Below are 18,471 nucleotides of genomic sequence, written 5' to 3' on the forward strand. Positions count from 1 at the left end.
ATGCTAACAATTAAAGTAAGTTGTTAAAACGGCGCCATCACATCTGTCACACGGCGACAAGTGACGTTAGATTAACGTAAACAAACAAGCGTTGCGGTCCCTAACCCCCCCTCACCCCGCACACTCTCCGCTAGTAATAGTTAGCGTTATGTAAATCGATTGATTGTAAAAAGTGCCTTTAATTAGCGTGGTATAAGATTTGTAACTTCGTTATTTTTATGTATTTCTTCACGACTTTTCTTATACATATAAAATAACATATTTTAAGCAACTTGGTATAAAAAAACGTTTTTCACTAAAATTCGAGTTAGCGTAGTATAAATTGTTGGTATCGATCTGATCTGTGACCAAATATTAAATATGGTTAATTGTCTCTTTGGGATCCAAGCTGTGATTACAGCTGCAGATCGGACCAGTACAGCTCGTATTAAGGCAATGGTTACTCCCGTGCATCGGAGAGCACGGAAAACTGCTGCTCTTAAGCTCAGTGTCGGTTTGCCTCATCTAATATTAGATTATAATAAGATGAAGTACGGGAATTGAGGTGCATTTGAAAATGTACACGTACTAAATCAATATAGACTTCTTTTCTCTTTAAAATTCCTTGATCTTTATGATCCCTCGAGTGCACAAGTGCACAATGAAATTTTCTACCCAAGCTTCGTCAAGAGCAACCTAATAAGAAATTGGAAATATAATTAATATTATTAATATAATACCAAGGACATTGTCAATACGCCACCAACCTTTCCCTTGTGCCTCTAGTACACTGGCTCACTTACTAATACTACAAATATCTGTTCGGCAGTAGAATATGCAATGAGTATGTAACTACCCAAATATGTGTGGCTAATGGATCAACCGCCAAGTGTTATCAAAACATACTAATCGAGCGGTATCAATATCAGTTAGCGTAAGTTTTCTAATCGCGTACGTTGCGGAGACTTAACTTTAGAGGCGATAACTGGAGATCTCGCTGAAGTTTCGAGTCTGAAGTGATTGGGTTTACATAATATTGCATACAGCTAATGACATAAAATAAATACACTACTTGACTTTATATATATATAAAAATCGGAGAGCTAAATATTATTACCAATGTCCATACTAATATTATAAAGAGGAAAACTTTGTATGTTTGTTTGTTTGTAATGAATAGGCTCAAAAACTATTGGATCGATTTAAAAAAATCTTTCACCATTCGAAAGGTACATTATCCATGAGTAACATAGGCTAAATTTTATTTTGGAAAAATAGGGTTCCGTAAGTTATTTTGCGTACGTTGCCTAAACTATAAAAGATAAAACCATAAAATGTTCAAATTAATTGTAGATCTTATAAATATCTACAAAAAGTCCGCGACACACTATACCTACCTAGGTCGAGTGAGGCACAACAAGCATTTTTTTATTTAAAAATAATGAATTTTTTTGAAAGACAATCTATGCAGCCTTCGGGTAATGACTGCGTCGTCGATGTTAGTGTCGGTGTCTGTGAATTGACCTGGGAATCATTTTGCTGACCGTGTCTTTCCTGGGTAGGCTTTTTGCAGCGGTAACCGATATCCACGCGGGCGGAGTCGCGGGCGACCGCTTGTACAACCCGCACATACATAAGCTTACTTCGGGAACCAGTAAAACACTTCACTTTATACACTGATATTTTATTCTTCACGTATACGTTATTATTTTTGAACTGAATACACAAAACATTTCTCGAACATTAGTATTTACAACAATACCAAACGTTAGCGCGATTTAATTTTGGTACAGTGACATCTATTATTTAAATAATAAAACATATTAGAAATTACTTTTAACTAAATACTTTTTGCATAGCTCTGACGTTGTATTTAAAAACTTACACCTAATGACACAAATCGAACTATAGCGATTATACATCCCGCCCACCATGGACCGAGACGGTTCATAAGTAATTCAGGAAAATATTATACAAAATCTAAACAAAGTTAACAATACCGTCCAGAAAAAAAAATATACATAAATTTATACTAACAATCAATGGTAACCCAAAACTAACAAACTGCTTAAGAAAATAAATTAAACTACATTATATTATAAATTCCAATTAATATGAGACAAAATTAAATAACTAACTTAAGCATTAATGGGTAAAATACAAATTTTAGAAACGGGTCTTTTAATAACATTGCCATTACATCTTAAACTTACAACACGCGTAACATTGTCCGAACGAGTATGTTTATCAACAATTATGTCGTAAAGCCATCTAGCTGGTGGAAGATTTTCTTCCTTCAACAAGACAATATCTCCAATTTTTGGTTCGGGAGAGTGACGATTCCAACGATCACGATGTAGAAATTGTGTTAAATATTCATTGGACCACCGTCGCCAAAATCTTTGAGTCATTCGTTAAATAAGTTAATACAAGAATCCTTTTTAAAACCGAGCATACGCGATCCGGTCATCGACCGATCATTATCGCCTCGGTATACCTATCCCCGACTAAAACCTTATCAGAAAGCGATATTAGCTCGCTTCTTTCCATGGGTAGCTCGGTCATACTGGCCGGCGACCTAAATTGTAAACACCCTAGGTGGAACTCGAGAGTGACTAACGGTAACGGTAGCACACTAGGTGGTCTATCCGTTCTCTCGAGATTTAATTTTGAAATTATAGCCCCTACAACTCCGACTAGATTTCCTTTCCATAACAGCAACGATCGTGATAGAGCCGATGTGGTAGACATTGCTATTTTTAATGATGTGGCGCTTCGATTGCGTTCCATACAAACTTTACCCGAGTTAGACTCGGACCATAGACCAGTTTTAATACAGCTAGGACCCGATCCTGCGCTTAACTTACAAATTAAAACGATCATCGATTGGAAAAAGCTCGAAGAGCAATTCCGATCGCTAGAATCGCCCGCGCTAGACTCAATACCCGACGACATAGACACGGGAGAAGTTGCTAAGTCGGCGACGGTTAGCGTCACGCAGTGTATCCGCGACGCGATCGATAATAGTACTAGGGAGATTCCAGTGCAACCAGACGGACGCTGGGAACTCCCTAGACATCTAAGAGACCTAATCTCACGCCGGAATGCGGCCAACAGAGCCCACGATTCTTGTCCTTCTCACGCGAATAAAAGACGACTCTGGAACCTGCAAAGAAAGGTTAAAACCCGAATTGCAGTTTACGGAGGCACGCGGTGGGATAGATATCTAAGTGAACTGTCACCGTCTCACTTAACATATTGGTCCCTCTCGAGAAAAATTAAAACCGATACGATTTCGAACTTACCACCCTTGATCCGTCCCGACAATACAGTTGCTATTGACGATTGTGATAAGGCCGAGTACTTAGCGAGGAATATCGAGAGCCAATGCTCCCTTAGTTTACTCCCCTGTGACCCCGAGCACCTTGCAAAAGTTGACTCGAGGCTCACTCAACTATTAGACCGACCCCTTAGTGATCAACCACTCACCCCGACCACGCTAGATGAGGTCAAAAAGATAGTGCACGATCTACATGCGAAAAAGTCACCCGGACCGAACCGCATATCTAATAAAGTAATAAAATACTCACCCGCTCAGATCCTTTGCAGATCCATGGAAAGAGGCTACTGTAATAGGAATTCACAAATCCGGCAAGCCGAGGAATCTCCCCACGAGCTACCGCCCCATAAGCCTCATCAATTCAAACTGGGCAAAATATATGAAAGACTTATATTAGCCCGTCTCAAAACATTTATACAGATTAATAACTTCCATCTCAACGACCAATTCGGCTTTCGAGCCGCACACTCGAGTACACATGCCGTGCACCGCATAACGGAGTACATACTAGCAGGCCTCACCGCCGTGTGAACCATAGACACACAGGCGCCCTCTTCCTCGACGTAGCGAAAGCCTTCGACAAGGTCTGGCATAACGGACTTATTTATAAGTTACATATGTTAGGCTTACCCGATAGAATAGTACGTCTAATACACGACTATCTCTCAAATCGCACATTTCGCTTCCGAGTGGAAGGCACTCTATCCACCCCCCGCCCCACCCGAGCCGGAGTCCCTCAGCGCTCAGTGCTCTCTCCCACACTGTACTCACTGTACACTTCGGACATCCCAAAATACAGGAATACAGAGTTATCACTATTCGCGGACGATACTGCATTGTATACGACCGCTAAGTCAACTAAAGTCATTACATCCCGCCTACAGTCGGCGATCAACGCTCTAAGCGATTGGTTCCGGAAGTGGCGGATCGAAATAAATCCCGACAAAAGTACCGCGCTTTCACCGTGATATAAATTATAATACTAGAACGTAGAACTAGACGTTTGCCTTAACGGCACACGAGTCAGCCTTACCCCGAGCCGAGCTGATAGATCGAATCAATATAAGAAAAATCGATCCCCTCACCCGAGGGGCAAAACTAAGTAACTTTATTAGTGCGCGGGAATTAACTGAATTTCTAAGAATTCTATAATTTGGTGGGCATGCAGACGGCTTAAGTAAATTAAATTCTAAACTATCTTCATGGATATTAAGTTTCGCCTCGCTTAATTAATAGTGTTGTAAAATATTCTATAACATACAATTAATACATTAAACGACTAAGCCGAAGTCAAAAATCGTTATTAATTATAGAAGCATTACATTTACTTATCTTTGGTCAAAAAATCTACCGCCGATTGGAAAAGAAACAACTCGCACCTGAGATGAACCGGTGAAAGAACTTAGTATCATTGTATGTACAAACGTGCCTTAACGATTTTTTTTTAATGTTGGTATTAAATAACCTTGACGTTAATGAAAACTGTTATATGTTGCGCGAATAGCCCTCTTCTTCTACATTTATCGTACTGATATCGGTTGCTAGAAAGCTATAAGACGTTATACTATGGAAGTAACTAAAATAAACACGACGAGAAAGTATCTAACACTCTTATTTTCATAACCGCGATGCTACAGAGCTCAGTCTGAGCCCCCTTTCCAGCTTAGAATCCTTAATGGCCTAACACTTTCCCATTTACTACTAAAGAGGTAACGAGTTGGCGAGTAGACTGAGCTCCGCATTATTCGCGGTTTTATACATGTAACATTTGAAGTCGCTTAATAGAGAATTATCAATACTAATCCAATGCACTATTTCTGAGAGAGCAGTGTTTACATCGTCAGATATTGATTGGCGATATTGATCAGCAAACAGTTGTCTTGTGCGAGGCATTCAAAATATCAAAGGTCATTTATATACATGATGAAGAGAATTTTACCATAAATACAATAAATAAATAATAAATTTACCTCGACGTAGTTCCATGCTCACTGGAGTCACAGAAGACCCCTTGACATACAAATCGACGCTTTGAATTCGATTGCTTAGATACGAAATAAAAATATTGAATGCGGATTCTCTAACACCATAATTAAGATCTGAGTATTTTAATTCAGTAGACTATAATAATCTTTAAAGTTATGGTATACATTTATAAAGAGATATCCCTTTCGAAAACTATCAAGAAACCTTTAATTTCTGCATTAGCTTTAAAAAATACTAACGCAAATTATACATGATACACGCAGCACGCAGCGAGGACACTATAAAAAAACAATAACCAATGGATCGCCTTCCCTATGTCCCTCGAGCGAGTCACGTCTCGAGTCGAGGTACGTTTGTATTTGAGCAAAAGGAGGTGAACTCTCGACTACCTCAAAAGCCTACGCGCTACGAGGCAATCAACGTAGCAGTAATAAATATACATATGTACCTACACGCATATTTCAATTTTCATAAATACCCGTCGCTTACGATAACAGTCATTTAAATATAATACTAAAATCTTATATGTAAATTGAATTTGGTTGCCTTACGTACAAAGTAAAAGAAACGCAAACATTATCTAAGAATCAATACATCACATAAATATATATTGCCTTTGGCTCAAACGACAATATATTATACGAATCAAAGTTAGAAGAAGTTGAGCTATCATATATATCTTCTATGTGGATAGTTTTCAATAAAAAATAACGAGGCAGTCGAAGCAATATTCCTCATATTCACGTGGGCGGAGGGCGCGGACTTATCGCGGTAATAGAGAGCTCCGTGTTCACAGATTCACCGCAGGGTCGCTTGTATTGTATCTCATATTCCCGATAGCTGAAAATATTGTAACTGTCACAAAGGGTTTATGAATCGAACGTCGAACGTGGCGCTGATATGTCGCTATTATTTTGACTTCAATGAATATTTGTTGTATTTTGATACTCGAGACGTTTACGTTATCGAAAGAGTGTCGAGGCGAGCAGGAACGACGGTTTGTACAATTTAAATTTATTAAATTGACTGAATTGAAGTTATTAAATTTATTATGTATTCAAGTTAAAGAATGTAATTAGTATACTTGAATAAAGTATATTTTGATTTTCGCATAATTGTATTATGTAAACACCATTGAAATTTATTCCATAACACTGGTTGGTGGATACCGGTATGGCAAATTTCATCCGATACACACAAGATCCCTCGAAATGTGTTGTTTCATTGCTAAATAACTAATAAATAATAAACATGATATTTGAACCAGCTACCCTTGGTTGAAACCCTCGTGTTAAATCCACTACGCTATCTCGTCTCATTAGTAGATCCATAATATTTTTTACAAGCACAAGTCATTTGTTGAGCTTCATTAGTAGCAGTTCATAGATTTTACTTGATTGGTCAGACATCTAACAAAAAATATCAAAAGGTCCAATCAGTCGCTAATGGCGTCCCCCGTTACTATGCGTTGATTAGTTCACCCGCAACGACGCAATGTTATACCTATAATGTTAACCCTGTGGTTCCGAGAAGATACAATAGAGCCATCTGATCTCAACCTCTGTGAGTGCTAAGACCAACCGAGCTGAGAGGCGCCTTATTTATTTACTCGTTTAGTGGAAATCAAAATCACAAGCAAAAGCTTTCCCTGGAAACCTTGCAAACAGTTTCGTAACAACTTTCGTAACAACAACAACAAATATTCATGTGACACATACATGTTTACTAATATTTTTTGTCATCACTGCAAGTATGATATCATTTATAAACATAAACCACATGGAATTCAGCGGCGCTTGGTTGTTTTTGAACTCGCCATATATTCTGGACCGACGAGACCAACCCTTGATTAAATAAACGATAATAATTTTATAATTTAGCATGTAATCACGAGAACGAGCGCAACCATTCAGCTCGGAAATATCGGTCAGCCTTCGACCCAGCTCACATAATCGTCAATGAGCCAATATTTCAAATTCTATCCCCCATTTCGCCACCTCTCACCGACGCCGCTCAGAGCGGGAACTCGATAAAAAACTCCTCTTTTTATTACAAGCGCCGGATTTCCGACCGAAGGCTCGTTCCACTTGCTTTAACTTCGTGCAACACCTTCCAAGATATTTTTATTACATTTATAAAGTCAAATATATGGAATTAATATTTTTCCATCTTCGAATTGAAGTTTATTTTTGGGTTGGTAATGTTATTTTCATAGTTGTTTATCAACGATTTGGTATTTTAACATTGATAGTTTTTAAGTAGAGATACCCAAAATGGCATATTTTTGTATTCACATAAAATGTTGTATATAATATATAAGTTTGACATAAAAACGAATGTACATTTCCTTTAAGTCTATTTTTATCATTTTAAAACAAAATTAATACACTTGACCTTACATTAAGAAGAGAGCAAAGGTGGTTAGAACGTGTGCATATTAACCGATGATTGCGGGTTCAAACCCAAGCAAGCACCGCTGAATTTTCATGTGCTTAATTTGTGTTTATATTTCATCTCGTGCTTGACAGTAAAGGAAAACATCGTGAGGAAACCTGCATGTGTCTAATTTCAACGAAATTCTGTCACATGTGTATCCACCAATCCGCATTAGAGCAGCGTGGTGGAATATGCTGTAAACCTTCTCCTCCAAAAAGGAGAGGAGGCTAAAGTCCAGCAGTGGGAAATTTATAGGCTGTTGTATTTTGTTGTTACATTAAGTATTAAGGAGTAAAGAGCAAGTTTATTGCCACATCAAATTCAAATTTGAAAGTTTCACGAAGCGCGACAGTAACATATCTAAATAGTATGAGTAACACTTAAATCGCATCAAAATACTATAAATCAGTTCCCTACATTTTACGAATGAGATACGTTCAAATCACCTTGTCGTGCTCTGCACTATTTAACTTGAGGTGGTTCCGTACACGCTTTTACAGTGATAGGTGCGACCCACACAGTTGTGGATTAGATGTACTATGTACTGTGTTGTTTGTTAGCGTTCCGTGACGAATGATGTTTTTCCGACCGATTTCGGCCACGACGACAAATCTCAGCGGAGACTAGCAAACGGCAGGATACAGTGCTCTAATACAAATGCACACCTTATTCCCCTATTCCCGTATCCCTATGGGATGGCTATAGACGACAGGAAAGATGTAACAAAAAAAATGATTGCATTGGTGCCCTTTGAATTGAATTTGAACTGAAAAATTTGCTTTTACCAGCCGTCTAAACTAGCCGTTAGACCAAGAAGGCAGTCGACTACAAATGAGGCTTATATAATGTGAGATAGGGATTAAGTGGTATTTAGACTACATCCTTCATTTTAAATTCATTTACCCATTTAAGCAATAAAGTCGGAAAAGGGTTGAAGACCGCTGGACACAACCCTGACACGGCGCACTCGGTTTTTTAATAAATGTAGACATGTACGTGGTGTGTACAGACGGACGTCTCCCTCCGTCGACTTGACACTTCGCTGACATGGGTGTCGTGTCGACATTATGAGATGTTAGCATACGAGAATGTCCGAATATAATTTAGATCTGATGTTGCTATGTTATTTTATAACGTAGGATAAAATATACATATTAATATTTACACTATCAATATAATTTCTTTATATAATAGCTCCACTCTAACCAGAACTCTAACGTTGATCGGATCACTTTGGAATATGATCTTCTTTGTGTGTACAATTTAACCAATGTGATGCACACGTCACGTCAATGTCACACGAGGTCCTGACACTCGAAACATAAATGCTCACGTACCAAGACAAACAACGGAGTAGTTTACACAAATATTTGTGCGGTCAAACAGACGAGTACGCCCATTGGTGCACAAACCAATTCTAGTCGGTCTACAAATCGGTCATCAAAGGAAATAAATTCTAACTAAAACGAGACGAAATGGTCAAAGTTTCGTATGAATCTTACGGCAGTGACAACCAGCGTCGCAATGTCTTACATAATATATAACTCGAGCTGCGCCCGCAGCTTCGTGTGTAGTTTAGAGACACAGACAGTAGACGGCACTTGCTAATGATGCTTAATATCGGTCCTTTAAAAATCCTAAAATTAATTTACAGTTTTATAATCAATTTTATTTATTTACATTTTTTATTTAATACGTTACAAAAGTTAAAGTATATCATTAAAAGAGAGACGGAATACATGTGGCGTAAGGGGATCTCCTACCAGCGACTTTTTCGATTGCATTGAATCGTTTTGGCTTTTGACTATTTAAATAAAACTATAAATAATTATATTGATTAATATGACGAGTAGTTGTGTGTGTATGTGGCAAACATTTTCAACGACCGGTACCTGATTTTCATGCATCCGTTTCATAATTCATCGAGCATTCTTTGATTAGTAATATTAATATAGTCAGATTGATAAATAATAAAATATAATATATTATCGTCTAGTAGTTAGCTGCTCAGGATCAGCGGCCAAAGCTGTGCTGATCACGACCTTGGGTTCAAACCAGGGGTGCGTCATTACAAGGCTTTTTCTAACGTGAAAGTCTGAAAATTGAGAGAATGTTGTTAGTGTTGCCTTTTACATTTTTACTCACATTTTGCAATTTTTATATTCAATTTAAACCTGAGCCACACTAGCCAATTTTATATCAAACTACAGACTTTGATTCCGGTGAATTTAAAATCACTTGTGTTACACCCACCGTGTGCTTTTGGCAGTGCGGCCTTTACCTGAACTGTGTTAATTAGAAGTAATTATTTTAAGGCTCACTCTCACTTTTATTTGCTAAGTATTATTTTGAAGATCTGAGAAGTAAACTTCAATATACTTAGTATCTAAACACGAGGATAGGTCGCAGGGTCTTGTCTAAGCAATTACTCTGGGGTTACACTAGTGGTATTTGTTTTAAAAAGTTCTGCGAAGTATTAGACTATTTTCATTTGTCGATACAGAATACAAAGGGAATCCCCGCGGGCGACTAATGACGAGTAGAATTGCCCAGCACGAGGGGACTTCCCGTAGGCGGTGTAAAGATTGACAGACTATGAAATGAAAAGCATTCAAAAAAACTCCCTCATTCAGGCTACTAGCGACCGATTATATTTATGCCACATTTATGGACCTAATGTAATGAGTTTAAAAAATCACTCGTAGCACAAGTTCGAATATACGAGTATGATGAGTCAGTGGTACCCGGACGAACTAGTACAAACCCGTACTACCAAGTTTCACTCCGTATAAATAAAGATAAATTTTCAGTTTTTTATTGTACCGTTGATATTTACGGTTTACCATTTGTTCGACCGAGTTGTTGAATTTTGTATAAAATTCTACTGTGGGATTGATTGCAACTTGCGTGAAGATCTCTAAAAATAATGAAATAGATGAATCATTATTTAGGACAAGTTAACTATCATTGTTTTGGTTTGTTATTGTTGTTTTATTTTGTAGATTAAGTTAGTAGTTATAATTAGTTAATATGTTTTTTATTATTGTTGTTTTTGTTTTTTTAATTTTTTATATTTTTTACAATTGTGTCGTGTCCTAATAAACATTTCTTTCATATAAAAGTGGCGCCATCAAACTCTATCATACTCCCTCTTATATTTTAATGTCAATTTCATACGGACGCAGCGTTCAAGCTCAGGACCAACGGCTTTACGTAGTTTTTGAGGCGAGCCTTACGCACTTCTAATTTCCAGATTCCGGGAATTTTTCGATAGAAATACTAAATACAATAACTTTTTATAGGCCCGAATTGTGGTTTGAACCTGGATTCAAATACTTGGATTCTGGGACCTAAGGATCTATGGCCTTCTTTATAGTCACTAGGCCAATGAGGCAGTCAAAATACTCCAGTACAACTCCAACACACAACACTATTCTCTCATCGTGTAAACAGCTAAGGCAAGCCGAGATACCGACATACGACTACACAATGCGAGCAGCTGTCAACTGTCTAATCACAGCTCGTACTGTGTAACCCGGGCTTTACTCGTGAAATATTGAAAGCCGACTTACGTTTAACTTATATATTGACGTGTAAATCCTTTAATTGTCATTTCACGATTTTGTTCTGCAGTGAGTTTAGATTACAAAATATCTCTACTGGGATTCAAACTTAATTGAACCACTTCATCAACGAGGCAGTTTATGATCGATAACATTTTGGAATAAATTTGAACGTAATCACAAAATATGTTAACGATCATAGATTTAAACAATCACAAATTATTTGATTGCGGTTTGTTATAATAATTTCAAACCGGAGTCGACCTCGGCCGAGTGCAATTTCAGATTTGACTTCAACAAAGTTTATTTTATTCGCGTATTTATGACTCATTTAAATCTAATTATGAAACTTTTTAGTTATACGTTTATTATTATGTTATTTCAATCTGTTAAAATGTATTAGTGTATACGAATATTACTTTTAACTTTTATTTGCATTTCACATATTATAACAATACTGTATTAGCAAGCAGTTAGAAGACTAAATGGGTCCCTTAATGGTGAGTGATTAACTTTAAACATAAGAATAACAACCTGTAAGTATCCTAATAGGTTTTCGACTCCTGCGATAGCCGTGAGGGCAGACTTAAATATGACACATGCAGGTTTAGCTCAAGGTGTACCTTTACCGCGGGAGCCACATGAAAATTCAAAAGTGCTCAAATATTCACATTATTCAAAATACTGGATTATATCGGCTAATCGCACCCTCTCGACATTTCAACTTAAACTCAGTAATATATATTGATGTTTAGCGAAGTAATAATCAAGGGGCGTGCGGTAAGCTGCAGAGAGGGCGCGCGCGGCCACGACCAGTGAATAGTAAATTGTAAGCTAAGCTTGTAATATTTTTATTTAATGAAATTAATAACCGGTAAATATATTTGCTTAGTTAATGATATTTTATTTAAATTTGCAAATACATAACCGAACAGTTGAAGTGGTACTCTACTAGTACGCAGTGTGTTTATGAAGTAACGGACTATTAATTCGACGCTTAACATGTCTAACGACGTACTCTGGAACGTAACATTACCTTGTATTTAATTATAGGAAGTTTCCGAATGGATTATGATGAAAGTTAAGACACTTCACGTCCTACCTCGATAGAGACCAATCAGTATAGGATTGGAATCGGGCGCAGAAAATTATATTACCGTATGCGATATCCATAGAAGTACGTCACGGACAATAATAATAATTAATTATTATGAATAATCACCTTTCATCCGTTTTGAACGTTACGGCTCCATTTAGTGGCTCACAGTGTGATGTAATATAGTCTCAAACATTTTACCATAAACGGGCTCATGGAAGAATTACCGATTTACCTCTCACCCACTCTGATCGTTACAGCTCCGTTCCGTGGCTTACAATGTGTTGTAAAACATTTTACAACAAACCGGCACCTGCTAAGAATAACTGATTTTAAAAAATGTGTTAGATCTCGATCCTTGCGTGTTCAAACAAACAACCTCCTCGGCTTCGTTTGGATAGATTATCGGTAGGTAATAGACATGACGTCATTCTTATTGAGGTCTCAGAAGTTCGTCGGTGTCTAATACGGTCCTTTGGTAGTTCTGTTTCTGTCCGCTTAATATAATGACTTTTCTAACAACAAAAGTTTCTTTCTCGTTTCGATATCAACGCTGAACTAATGACGCGGCTTGACTTCGCTCCATTAATCTTTTTGAATTCATGATTAATTTAAAACAACAATAGTCTTAAATACATATTTTGTTCTAATACTTATTATATTACTATAAAACGGGTACACTTTAAATATATAATTTTTTTTTTGTCAAAAATCCATTTAAATTTCTGTTTAATGACATAATTCCTTAATTATATTTCAATTAATAGTTTTAATAAAAAGGGTGAAAGAACTTTTAAATACACTAAATATTATTAGCGATACTCATGAGCAAGAATTACTTTCACAAAGTAATCATTTTTTACTCGTATTGTTATTTATAAAATACATATACTATTTATTATAACTTTGCCTGTTCATAAATTAAAACTTTATATTAAACAAAAAACATAAATATATAGCTTTGCTGTAAATAAATAGAAGATAAACAATCCCGAAGTACGATTTAAATATAACATGTAAATCAAATAGTTTACTACGAGTAGCCGGTTCTACTCGATAGAATCTACATCCCTAACCGGTGGTACCTTTAGATAGCTGTTAACATGACGATTCAATGAAAAACCGTACATTTTTTTAAATGCTACATATCGTAAAAGTAAGTCTTAAGTTTTTATGTATCATATAAATATGTTTTTACGGACTTCATGCAGATATTTGAGATATCAATGAGCTTCCGCGCAAAGTTTGAGCGTATCCCGTATAGTTGTATGAGCGTAAGCCTAAGAACCGACCAGACCGGTAATTGTTTCACAAACTATGCAAATGTATCGAGCTCCTCATAATATAGTATCGCAACTTGAAAGTTTCATCATTTATTGTAAATCAATAGTTTTTGTATAAATGTATTGTTAAGATAGTTTCATTCCAAGGAAATTATGTTCAGGGGGAAGATTTAAACTATATGATAATTATCGCGTTATTATAAGAGCGTGAATATGTTAGAGCTCTCTTCGGATCTCACTCGTGACGTGCGATACGCCTTTTTGATGCGTATCAAAGTGGCGTATCGCATTTCGTATGATTGACTTTAAATCTTATATTATTAAAGGCAAGGTTCCATATCACATATTACCGATTCACGTTAGTGTTCTGCGATACGAATCGAATTTGCCCATAAAAATTGCGCTGAAGAAAACTTAAGAAATGTTTCTCTGAAATGTTAAACATAGAAAAGCCCCGTAAATGATACACCGCTAACAACAGCCTCCTAAAAAAATTTATACTGAGTATTCCACTGCGAGTCGGTTGATACACTAGTCGCAGAGTATTATTCGACACGTGGAGGTTTCCTCGCGATATTTTCTTTAAACACGAAATATATTATGACACAAATGAAGCACATGAAAACTTGCTTGTGTTCCCAGATTTTAATCCGCACTTTTACATTGGGGTTGACATGTTCTATCCACTGGGCCATCTCGGGCTTACATAGAAACATTTCATCAGCGGAAAGGAAGCGCTAAAATATTTGTTAAATGATTTTTACTGTAAACATAAACTTAACTTTAAACGTTACAGACAAATGCGACGTTTAACACTGAGTCTCTGTTTTACAATTATAATTTCAAAAATCATGATATTGAACGTTGATTCTAACAACAATTCTAACATGACTAAAACAGAGTTCTATTTTCATTTAACACAAAAATCCCCAACAAACGCCTAACTTTGTATATTCGTACTAACAGAATCCGCTCACATGCGCTTCTCTAAACTGGAACAGCGTGACCAACTTTCTAATTAGCTTTAGATGGAAACTAACAAGAGGAGACTGATAATTATGTTATCTACATTAATAATTAAATTGTTGATAGCGGAACGGAACGAAACGATACGAAAGATATTCTTTTTCGTTATAATAAAAACCAAATGAACACATTTTAATATACCTTATGAATAGAACTGATCGAGACTATTAAAATATAACATTGTTACAGTTATTGCGAACCAAATAACAGTAAAGTATATAATCCTGCTGCATATTCTTTCGTCGATTTTATTCAGGACTCTGGGATTTTTTCTATACCGTAAAGGTATCTTTACCTTAGATATTTTACTTTAGATATTTTAGAACTTTTAGTTCATAGCAGTCAATCACGTATAACGACTCTATATTGATTACTGGAATTTGAATTTGAAAATTTCCATTTAAAGGGAAATGTTATATGCTATGAAATTTTTCGTTACAAACCTGAGGAGTAGAGCAGTAGTCATAAGCGTTAGGTAACACACGCGGTGCACGGCTGGTTCTAATATATAATTGAGGTCGTTACCTTATTAACCTTATTATTATTCTTTATTTGGTCACAAATATAAATAGTAAAGAGGTTGTCTGAATTTTATAATGTTATCAAATCAATAAAATGTTAGTCACAAAAGTTCAAAACACTGACAGACGGTAACTTATTTACTCTTATATTTTACTTTGGTAAACATTCTTCAAAAATAGTCTTACAATGCTTTATAATATGTAACGATGCTAAACTACCGCAGGACAGTGTCGGGATAGAGTTGCGTATCGCAATCAGAATTGAATTATTCTTCTTATTGGTTTAGAATAAGTAGAATAGACACAAATTGCCCTTTGAAATACATCGAAACGAACCCCATTTGAATATAACAAGCCCAATACTGAATGGAATGATGATCCAAAGGAAAATAAATAAAAGGGCACGAATCCGAAGAGCGGCGAGAAGTCGGAGAGGAAATTAAAACATAATAAATTATGTTCGGCTCATTTGCGAGCGGCGCCGCGGGGCGCGCTAGTCGATACGATAGCGCCCATTGTTGTGAAACAAAGGATATGAGAATTTAAAAAATCCGACTTTGACTTCTAATGTTCCCGGGTTTTGAATGAATACAAAAGTTTCATGTGATTTATCATCTTGTTATGATAAAACACAAGGATTCGCGATTGAGATGATTTATATGAGATCGTATCTTTATCATTACTTTCCTCGTTATGTTTTTGGAAGTTACGAGCCCTCGAACATGTGAAAAATATTTGTAATTTTAACAGTTTATTCTCAGAACATGTTATAAGCCCGACTTAATTTAAATGTCAGCACTCGAACACACTTTGTGTATCAATTATTAATATATTAATTTTGCACGTAAGTACAGTTCATAGAATGTACTAATTAAGAAAACATCTTTTGACGTCATCTGCTTTTGCAAATTCCTACGTAGAGACAATTTAATTTCAAATAAAATAAAAGTTTATTATCAGATGTTTGTCAATTCTAGTTCTATCTTTTATAAAATTTAGAACAAAAACAATTGATTTGATTATTTACCAAATAAACATTAATGAGGATCACAAGTGAAGTATATTATTAACATAAAATTGAAAGATTTTCAGTGATCATTACGTCATCAAAAGTGTAACCGCTGCTGTTGGTTAACAAACTTCTCTTCTGAATTTAATTCGACTTGTTTAATTTTATTTTGCAAAGTTTTAAGTATCGCTTTTGAAATTAAATACTTCGTTATTTTTACATAATTAAAAGCCTTTGAAATTTACCCTCTTTTTTAAAAGTTATATTATTATTTATTACGTTATTTAAATCATTAAACAAATATACGACGTTTAATGAGTTACAAAATAAGGATCTTTAATCATTTAGTTATTTACTAATGAGGTGGAATATCGTGTTTGTTATTTTTGCATTTAATCCTCTTGTTTTATTTTATACACAGAAATATTTCACAAAGAAACTTGGCACCTTTTCATTTACTTAATTGGGGACATAATTCCCTGCAAACTCCGTAATTAAATAACCAAGAACTTGTATGAAAAATGGTGCCGCGAAGTTTGAATTAAAATTCTCTCCATTATAAACTCTGATAATTTATAAAAAAAACTCACCGTCGAGCAGGAATAGCAGCCGGAAGATGAGGTGACAAATCCTTTTCATCTTAATCATTTAATTTACCTCTTCTAATTAACTTGCGAAGTAATTTCCCTTTCAAATTTCAACGAACATCAAACACTTCAACAACAGCACAGAGCACAAGAAACTTGTTTATTTTTTTAATTAATAAAATAATATTTTTAAAACAAGTAACGAACGCGTATAACCAATTAATTGTAAACGTGACGCGGCGTGAGGCGCAGCGTGCTCTCGCGGCGCGGTCTCGCGTGTGACTGGCGTAGAGCTACGCCGAAGCCGCCGTAGTCGTCGTAGCCGTCTACGATGCTCATTACGGACTAAGTCGTCCCGCGCATTCGCTACATTATTTCGTTTAATAAAGTCCCAGCTCTGTGCATGCAGTTGCGTTAACATTCGGAATTATGTAGGCCTTCGGGTTAAATATAATTTCGTGACAAGTTTATTTTATCTCTCTGCGTGTCCGGGTGTAAAATTGAAAAGTAAAATGTTACATTATGTAACGGAACTCAACTGTCGTTGTATTGCATGTCTGAGATTCGATAACTATTTACAATTAAACATTTTATTCCAATAAGACCAATACATAAACAAGTGTTATATTATATTTACCCGGTTTCAATATAAATCGTCATTAAATTGGCAATAACAAGTAAATACACAACTCGCTCAAATAATCAATAATACTTATTTATCGATAGAGTCTGAGGGAATGTATCAATGAGGGCTTTAAAATTGCGAAGACGAGTGCGGGACGAGTGGCATCACTTAATTTTACATACATAGCTTATATCAACATATACATTATATATACAAAGGAATATATAATCGGCGTGCATTAGTATATCTGAGTAGCGATATTGCTTACAATACGTCTTAGTGTGCTCGAAACGATTAACATAAAATAAGACAGCAACAAATACAAATCCCATCAAAACATGAACTAAAAAAATACAAGTCTTACAGTAAAATTCTTCCTCCTTAAAAAGTTGTGTGATAGTCTTTAAAACCAAGTCAACTATTTTATTTGCTGTCTGAAGAAGCTATGAACGCTATATATGGAATCTCTTTTATTTAGTATATCAATGATTAATATTTATCACGGTGCAAACGTATACTTATCATCAGATCAGAAAATCAGAAAGCCCGACCACTACCTAATTTAAAAAAAAAATGATAAGTGCGATTGCCGAGTTACTTTATTTATTATAGAAATAAATATTTCTTATATGATAAGATCACTATAAATTATGTTGGTAACTAAATTAATGACAAAATTGTTGAAACTGCTTCAAAACTAAATAAAACAACTGACTCGGTTTAACATGGGACCACACAACTTCTTTCGGTGAAGAGCTGCGCTGCGAGACTTGCATTTTATACTTCATGTTTTGCATATGATCTCGTTTCTTTTTGTATGTAGTACTCCTTTTTAGGGTTCCGTGCCCAAAGGGAAAACGGATCCTGTCCGTCCGTCGGTCCGTCTGTCACCAGGCTGTATTTCATGTACCGTGATAGTTAGCTAGTTGAAATTTTCACAGATGGTGTATTTCTGTTGCCGCTATAAAAAAACAGAATAAAATAAATACTTAAGGGGGCTCCCATACAATAAACGTGATT

General features: G+C 35.9%; 1 protein-coding gene across 1 annotated transcript in view; it reads right to left on the reverse strand.

Moving 5' to 3' along the window:
• The window catches only part of LOC113398499 (uncharacterized), a 273,433-nt gene extending 256,340 nt beyond the window's left edge, over positions 1–17,093 (reverse strand). Inside the window, exon 1 of the mRNA XM_026637260.2 lies at positions 16,830–17,093. Within this exon, the coding sequence (XP_026493045.1) occupies positions 16,830–16,887 (58 nt within the window). The 5' untranslated portion in view covers positions 16,888–17,093. The remainder of the gene's footprint in view (positions 1–16,829) is intronic.
• Positions 17,094–18,471: the final 1,378 nt, after the last annotated feature.

Source organism: Vanessa tameamea, chromosome 26 (assembly GCF_037043105.1).
Source record: "Vanessa tameamea isolate UH-Manoa-2023 chromosome 26, ilVanTame1 primary haplotype, whole genome shotgun sequence".
Classification (NCBI taxonomy): domain Eukaryota; kingdom Metazoa; phylum Arthropoda; class Insecta; order Lepidoptera; family Nymphalidae; genus Vanessa; species Vanessa tameamea.